The 8,507-nt window shown below is 36.9% G+C and overlaps 1 protein-coding gene across 2 annotated transcripts; it reads left to right on the top strand.

The window, feature by feature from the left end:
* LOC109850392 (UTP--glucose-1-phosphate uridylyltransferase-like) lies at positions 42–8,389 on the top strand. 2 transcript variants are annotated; one of them, XM_020420415.1, is made up of 21 exons: positions 46–271; positions 359–406; positions 497–588; positions 693–783; positions 1,110–1,170; positions 1,275–1,352; positions 1,436–1,486; positions 1,813–1,886; positions 3,336–3,408; positions 3,531–3,588; positions 3,750–3,796; positions 3,873–3,938; positions 6,094–6,126; positions 6,306–6,358; positions 6,435–6,510; positions 6,593–6,649; positions 6,729–6,812; positions 6,900–6,998; positions 7,074–7,178; positions 7,963–8,034; positions 8,138–8,389. In XM_020420415.1, exons 1-21 carry the CDS (start codon positions 207–209, stop codon positions 8,162–8,164), a joined length of 1,410 nt encoding a protein of 469 aa, XP_020276004.1. In that variant the 5' UTR covers positions 46–206; the 3' UTR covers positions 8,165–8,389. The 2 variants fall into 2 exon arrangements, with proteins under 2 accessions (XP_020276005.1, XP_020276004.1); XM_020420416.1 differs by lacking the exon at positions 8,138–8,389 and having other exon boundaries at positions 42–271; positions 7,928–8,014.

The following is an 8,507-nucleotide window of genomic DNA, read 5'->3' as shown; positions in this document are numbered from 1 at the left end:
CCTCAGCCGCTGACACAGCGCACGCCCCCATTCAAAACCGCGCGTGGCAAAAATGGCGCCTCTCCCGCTCCCTCCGCCGTCAAACCCGTCGGATCTCTCCGTCTCTCCCGACGGAAAACGTCAGCTCTCCGTTCCCTATAAATGGAAACCCTCTCTTCTCCATCTTCCACTCCTCTTTCTCTGTCTAAGCTCGACCTCGATCTCCAATGGCGTCCAATTCCGATAAGCTCTCCAAACTCCGATCCGCAGTCGACGGTCTAAACGAGATCAGGTTCACATTCACCAAAACTTATCCTCTTCCCCCTCAGTTTCTTGTTTTATTTTAGTCTAATTTTGGATATTATTATTATTTTTACAGCGCGAACGAGAAATCTGGATTCATCAACCTCGTTTCCCGCTACTTGAGGTAGATCCTCGATCCACACCCGAACATTTCAGTTTCAGTCTTTCCAGTGGCATTTTCGTAAATTTTTTGTGTTTCTCGATCCGATTGAAGTGGAGAAGCGGAGCACATCGAATGGAGCAAGATCCAGACTCCGACTGATGAGGTTGTTGTTCCCTATGATACCCTAGCTCCTCCTCCAGAAGGTAATCTTGATTTCTAAAATAACCTAAAATTTCCTATTTTTGTTGTATTTTTTCCGTTTAATTAGTTTATTTGGAAGGATTGTGATCGATTAAGAGCAATGCAGATATCGGGGAGACGAAGAAGCTTCTAGATAAGCTCGTTGTGCTGAAGCTCAATGGAGGACTGGGGACTACGATGGGCTGTACCGGCCCAAAGTAAGATTGATCATCTGAGATGTTGATATTTAGAACCTAAAGTGAATTTAAGTACATTAAAGTCATCACCTTTTTGTTCGCTTTATATCTACCTTGAAACTACTCCGCTTGTATCGAATTTATCCTTTAATTTGCAATTGGTGTTGCACGTATGATATATGCTTCTAAAGTATGAAAACTGAATGTCTTCATGCCGATAAAAGATGAATGATGTTTGAGGAATTTTAGTTTCTCAAAGAGAAGAACATGTTATTGTGTTTACATGGACGTTTGAGTTAGTTATGTGATTTATCTGCTAATATAATAGCAAAATTCACTAATTGCAGATCAGTTATTGAAGTCAGAGATGGGTTTACATTTCTTGACTTAATTGTCAAGCAGATAGAAGTAAGTAACTGTGAATGTCTTCCCAGTCTTGTTTCTTTTGAATTTTCAGTTTTGTTTCTATTTCCTCATATACAACAGTGACAATTTTAATTTTAACATTGCAGTTTCTTAATTCAAAATATGGGTGCAGTGTTCCCCTGTTACTAATGAACTCATTCAATACGCATGAGGATACAGCAAAGGTGATGCTCTAAACCTCATATGTTGTTGAATTTAAAAATTGCTGCTGGAACTAATGATTGGAGCATCTATTTTCTTTCTGTAGATTGTTGAGAAATATTCAAACTCAAACATTGAAATCCATACCTTCAATCAGGTATAGAATTTATGCACATTATTTTACTTCATGTCTCGAAATTTTGGCACAAATATTATAGATAACCAAATTGTAAGAGATTATGCTTATTTAATTATTTGGAGAGATGTAGGGGCTTGCACACTGTATGCATTTTTACTGACTAAGTTTAGTTGGAGTTATTTCTGAAGTAGTATATCAAGAAAGTGTTCATCCTCTTTTTGGTATATGAATAAGCTTTAAAGATGCATTTGACCATGAATTTGTAAGCACAAAATAATGAACTCTCTCTCTTCTACACAGAAAACCGTTTTTTCAATTTTATAAGTCTATCTTCTTCTTTACAGAGCCAATATCCTCGTTTAGTTGCTGATGAGTTTATTCCACTATCATGCAAAGGTCAGCAAGGGAAAGATGGCTGGTAAGTGGTGTTCAATTTTATTCACTGTCATAACAGATTACTTTAGTCCAATTATGACTAAAAGCAATTATATCTGCTTTCTAGAGGGCAAACAATTTTTGTTTGTTAATGCAAAAACTTGTTCTTTTAATAAGCATGTTGATCAGCATATGATGTAAAACTTAAGCCCTTTCTAATATAATGAAGTCCTATAGCTAATTTCTCTTTCCTTCTCTCACTCTCAAAGCAGTACGGAGTATTGTTTCATTGGAAATGGGTGCCTCCATTTGTATGTGATATTTGCACCTACGATACTTAGGCTATTTTTCTAAAGTCAAACTTAAAGCAAGCAAGCCTAAAGAAATCACTAAAATCACTTGATTTTGAATTTGTTTTGGTCACACCTATCCAGTCAGAGATTTTATGATGAATACTTCCTTGAAGGCATAATAATATAATTGTTCACCAAGACTGGTCTTCAAGCATGCCGCTGACAATTGAAGTACCTCTTGCAGAAATTGATATGGCATGATATTCACAGGAAAGTTATTGTAATTTAATCCACTTTCATCTTTTCAGACTTAAAGGCCGTAATTATCCATGGACATGATGATTTTGATAGTCCATCAACATGTATGAAACATACATTTTTTACATCTCTTCAATACTTCCAACTTTTAGAAATATCAAAGCTAAACGACTTATGGATATCTAATCAGGATAATTTAAGCACTTTATTTTATATAAATGATTTTTACACGAATGAGGGCTTCACAATTAGGGTTTACAAAACTGCTATATGAGGTGTATTCTCAAGTCAATTTCAAAACCGCTAAATGAGGTGTACTCTTAAGTCAATGCTTTTGACTTTGTGCATTCATTGGTGGGAGACAGTGTAAGTTTAAATGTTACAGTAATCAAAAGTGTCTTTTTCTCATTCAGTTACCCTGTGAGTTTTGTGTTCACTTAAACTAGTTTTGATGGACGGAATAAGTTTGTGCACACATTCTCCATAATTTTAAAGATGCTCTTTAACTTTGTAACTAGTTGGACCTTTCCCTAAGTCTTTCCTTTTTTTTGTATTAATCTTTCTTTTGCTCAGTATATTATTGTTTTAAAGCATTTTCGTAGACATTTTGCTGCTCTCAATTGATAAAGTCTGCTTATGCGAGAAAATATTTGTAGGAGTTGTTTTAGCTGTAAGTAACTACAATGCTCACATGGATGCTCTTTTCTACTTGTCAGTATTTTGTTAGTGAATAATAGATAGGAATTGCATTCCACTTTCTTTTATATTTTAACCTTTTGTTTCCACATAATGTATTGCATCTGCTGTAATATTACTGGAACAAGTGGGGCATTAGGTTGGTCAGTGAAAAGATGATGCATCACAATTTTCACCATTAATCAGATTATGACATTGCGTTTTCTTTTTAACTTTTTGGTTCTAACACATTTTTAAATGTACAGGTATCCTCCTGGCCATGGAGATGTGTTCTCTTCTTTGATGAACAGCGGAAAGCTAGATGCAATGTTATCAAAGGTCTGCACAGGCAATCTATTAATTACAACACATCGTTCAGTGTTCCATCTTTTCTTTTTTTCAGCAAGTTTCTATTTTGGCCTTATCTCTTGACTACTTTTTCCGATTGAGCTTCTTTGCAGGGTAAGGAGTTCATCTTTGTTGCAAACTCAGATAATTTGGGCTCTATCGTCGACTTAAGTATCCTTAATCATCTTCCAATCATATACTTCATTACAATTAAGTAATATTACACCTATATACATGCCAATGTACATGCATATGGTTGTATAAATATGTTGGACTGTCCATGTGCCCACTCCTGCAAGAATGTCTTTGTGTATCCTTGACGAAATTACCAGAAATCCTCAACCACTTGATCAACAAGAAGAATGAGTACTGTATGGAGGTAAATTTAACACTATCATCTATTTTGAAACCCAATTTAGGTTTTATGCCAGTATCCAACCTTACAATTTTATCAGGTGACCCCTAAAACTTTGGCAGACGTTAAAGGTGGTACTTTGATCTCATATGAGGGAAGGGTTCAGGTAAGTGATTATAGTTCTCTCTTTCCAATTTTTATGATATTATTTTGGTTATTTATGGTAATTGGTGCATCATCTGCAGTTCACTTGTGGCTGTTTTGTTTAATATTTGTCATCCTGCCAATTTTCTTGTTAATATAGTTTGCAAAAATAGTTCACCTCACCAATTTGTTGTTAATACAGTTAGCAAGAATCTTCATGTGTCTTAGACATTCTCTCTCTTTTTTTTCCTTAACGAAATATGTTATAAATTTCCTCCACGTAGCTGCAGTTACAGTGAACTAAGTGGCAATGTTATAGAAAGTGATAGATGCCGGACCAGTGTTTTAAATATCGGCCGACATGTCGGACATGTCGGCCGATATAGCGGATTGAGGGGTCCAACGACACAAATCGGGGAAAAACAAGTCGCATATCGTTTTTTACCGACATATCGGCCATATCGGCGAAAAATCGGCCATATCGGCCGATTTTCTTGTTTGGAAAATCGGCCATATCTCTTGTTTGGAAAATCGGCCATATCGGCCGATTTTCCTGTTTTTTCTTTTTTTCTTCTTCACACGTGAATGTTTGGTTTGTGGACTATTTTGATTAATAATAGGCTAATGATTACTTGATGTTTGATCACTTGATTAATAATAGGCTAACTGATTAATAATAGGCTAATGATTATTGATTAATAAGGAGAGATTTATTTTATTTTAAATGTGCATATGAATGTTGAAATGTGCAGAGTCATGAAGTTATGAATTTAGGAATGTTTAGATAGTTAGATTACATTTAGGGCATGATATTATACATATGTGGATCACCCGATATGGCAATCCGATATTTAGTCCATGTCCCCCGATATATCCCCGATTCCCGCTATCCGACATGGATTTCAGCCGTCCGACATGAACCCGACATCCGATATTTAAAACCTTGTGCCGGACCTAGCACCTAGGCGGAGGCCTACTTAGAGCCTGGGCGGATTTCCTTTTTTGTTTAACTAGAGATGGAGGAGGTTTTGCTGTAGATTGGAGTCGGCGGAGGAGGTGTTTGGAGCCGGTGGAAGAGGCCGGAGGAGGTTGGAGGATGTGGAGGCGGCAGCGGAGGAAATCACAACCAGGATCTAATCTGTGCAGTCTGCATAAGCAGCCCATGCTCGCATAGGTGCTTCTAAGACCTAGACAGGTGGCCTGTACCGCTTAGGCCTAGGCAAGCCCCTAGACTGCTTTTCCTAGAATCTTGTTGGAATCACATTTTAGGGATGCTAGGCTTCTTTCTCATGAAGGGGTTTGCATCTAGGCCTTCTCAACATGCGGTCAGTGAAAAGGTATGCATCAAATCTAGGTTCGGTTATGGAAAATTGTTGGCAAACCTCATCTGACTTAGTACGCTGACCTTGTAATCCTTGAGGATGCAACACTAAGCTAGTACTGGACATATGAAACACAATCTTAATATGTTACCAGGTTTCGATTGCTTTGAACCATTGCCCTAGGAACAGGGCTTGGTTCCTTTTCAGATTGCTATTACCAGAGGCCTCTTGGAGCTTGAAAAGGAAGTGTTTTCGACTACGTTACCTGGGTACTTCTATTAGGAAGCCATAGCCGTACCTGACACGTGCTCGTACCCGTACCCAAACCTCTTGGACGCTTCTGGACACTTCTTGAATATATGTATATGTTTATTCGGGCCCATAGTCAATTATAAAACACATTTTTTAATTTAAAACACTCCTCATATACTTCTTGGATGTATTATCTACACTTCACATCTCTTTCTTATATATTGATCTTATTTAAATGCAAAAACAATATTGATCTTATGTAAATTATTAATTTTAATACATACAAATATATGTAACATGCATATATATAGCCGTGTCCCCGTAACATACTTTTTACAAATTTGCCGTGTCCCATACCCATACCCGTACCTGTACCGTACCCGTACCCATGCAACCTAGGTTTTCAAAAAGCAGTTATATATTGATCCATCCCTTACTGATTTACGAGCTGTTATCTTTCCGCATTTCCCCTAATTACCGTGAGTTTTTAGTAATTGTTTAATCTACTAAGCTGTCTTATCTCTTGATTTTGGCAAAATTGATTTATGTTGCTTGATACCTCCTATCTAATCTGACATGTGCTCATGCCATTACTGATTGCAGCTTTTGGAGATTGCACAAGTTGCAGATGAACATGTAAGCCATGGCATAAATTCTTCTTTCTCTTGTTATTAAAATCTGTAACTAATAGAAGTTTCGGCATAATTTATTGCTAGTTGCTGTTTCCCTCAGAGGTGGTTTTTTTAATGTATATATGTATGTATATGTGTATATATACATTTTAATATTGTTTCTTTTTTGTTGTTCCTGTGCAGGTGAATGAATTTAAATCGATTGAAAAGTTCAAGATTTTTAATACCAACAACTTGTATGTGTAATTTGTGCTTCTGCGCTTATAACCATCGTCAATGCATAACTGTTTTCTAATTATGCTACTCGTGCAGGTGGGTGAACTTGAAAGCTATTAAACGCCTTGTAGAGGCTGATGCCCTTAAAATGGAGATCATCCCAAACCCCAAGGTAACTTTGTTTTGCGTCAAGCCTGATTTCCTTTTACTGTCATTTGCTCTAAATAGTAATGTGATGTCACCAATGCTTGCAGGAGGTTAACGGCATAAAAATCCTACAATTGGAGACAGCAGCTGGAGCAGCCATACGCGTAATTATCAAACTGATTTACTTTGTTCTACTGATTTTCCCTATGATTTTATCACAAAGTCTCAATTTTTTTGTACTAGTTCTTTAATCATGCAATTGGGATTAATGTTCCTCGCTCCCGGTTTCTCCCAGTGAAAACATCATCAGATCTGCTTCTGGTTCAGGTAATCCCTACAAGATTCTTTTTTCCCTCAAAGTTAGATAACTGTTTTTTTGGATATTCTATTCTAATTTTTAATTATGTTTTGCAGTCTGATCTTTATACCCTTGCCGATGGTTCGGTAATCCGAAACAAAGACAGAGCTAATCCGGCAAACCCATCCATTGATCTAGGACCTGAATTTAAGAAGGTAACTCTATATTTAATGGGATGATAATGCAGTGACGTTCACATAAAATACTGATTTCTTGCTTTCCTTTCCTAGGTTGGTGATTTCCTCAAGCGCTTCAAGTCCATTCCGAGTATAGTCCAGCTTGAAAACTTGAAAGTGGCTGGTGATGTTTGCTTTGGTTCTAACATAGTTCTTAAGGTAATATTTCTAATACTGCTCTTTCATTTTTATTTGTTTACTAGTTCAATCATTTGTCGTCTCATGAAGTCAGTATATCTTTTCATTTCTTGCATAGTCAGTCACTTCAGAATACTCACTAGTGGGAAACCCTCGAGTATACCAATGAACTTCTGACAGTTGAAAATCTTGATTTCTATATGCATCCTGCTTCTATTGTTTTTCTTTTCAGATATTCGTCAACATTCATCAGCAGCCTTCTTTGTGAAATTTTCTAGTAATAGGTGTTTGAAGATTTTTGTCTTCTTCGACATGGAAGTTAAATTTAGTTTAACACGACAATTTCTTATAGCAGTAGGATTTTGGGCCTTTTGCTGTGGAAATGCTGCTGCTGCTGCTGCTGATTTTGTTGAAATTTCCTTGACGTCTCGTTTATGGCCTCCTTGTGCCATATATCATTTGATCTTACACAATCTTGTGATACTTTCCTGACAATGAGCAAAGTGAAGGTTTATTAAGTTATCTGAGAAAATATAATAAGAATGCATTGCATATATTATGCATTGATGTTAGAAACACCATAATTTGACTTCATACAATTTCCTTAGGCCATTCCACCAGTGAGTTGAAGATCGAAATTCTTGAAATTGAAATTGTACATCCATGCGCTCATATAAGGCATGTTTTTATTTTTTTTATTTTTTTGGTTGATTCTCCATGAACTTTGAATATTATAAACTCCAAGTACACACTAAACTCCCGGAGTGTAGTTTTAGTGATTTCCTCCGATATTCTTTCCTTAAAGGGCAATGTGAATATCAATGCCAAGCCAGGCACAAAGTTGGAGATTCCTGATGGCGCCATGTTGGGGAACAAGGTGCGGAGCCTGGTTTGTCTGTATCAATTTATTTTCCACTTTCTATATTATGCATCAAAAACTTATGATCCAAAATTGTGCTTCTTTACTTTCTTTTTTTCAGACAATAAATGGCCCCGAGGATATCTGAGCAAAATCTGTCCCCCGCCAGTGTTTTATTCGCACAAAATTCCAGCCCTTCAATGGTGATTGCAAGCGTGAGGCCTTTTGCTCCGGTTTAATTTATAGGTGCTTGAGTGATTTGTACCTTTTCAAATTTTTATCAGAAAAACAAATAAAATGCATCTCCGATTTCTTTCACACTATGTTAGTCATCATCTTTTTGTTCCTTCGAACAGTTTTTATTCTTTAGTCACTTACAATGTACTCGCTCAAAGTTGTTGTTTTCGGATGAGTCCCAGTATTATCCTGGAAGAACAGGAACAAGTATTGTTTAGCGGACATCCACGCCTAGTGTTCACTTTCGTTTGGCA

This window comes from Asparagus officinalis, chromosome 7 (assembly GCF_001876935.1).
Source record: "Asparagus officinalis chromosome 7, Aspof.V1, whole genome shotgun sequence".
Taxonomy (NCBI): domain Eukaryota; kingdom Viridiplantae; phylum Streptophyta; class Magnoliopsida; order Asparagales; family Asparagaceae; genus Asparagus; species Asparagus officinalis.
Note: the sequence above shows the minus strand (reverse complement) of the source record. Positions and strands in the feature narration are given on the sequence as shown.

Bases quoted from the DNA above. Each gene is read 5' to 3' on its own strand.
- LOC109850392 (XM_020420415.1), top strand. From the start codon at position 207: ATGGCGTCCAATTCCGATAAGCTCTCCAAACTCCGATCCGCAGTCGAC. The intron at 1,487-1,812 runs GTATAGAATTTA...TCTTCTTTACAG, and splicing joins AAATCCATACCTTCAATCAG to AGCCAATATCCTCGTTTAGT. The intron at 7,179-7,962 runs GTAATATTTCTA...CTTTCCTTAAAG, and splicing joins GTTCTAACATAGTTCTTAAG to GGCAATGTGAATATCAATGC.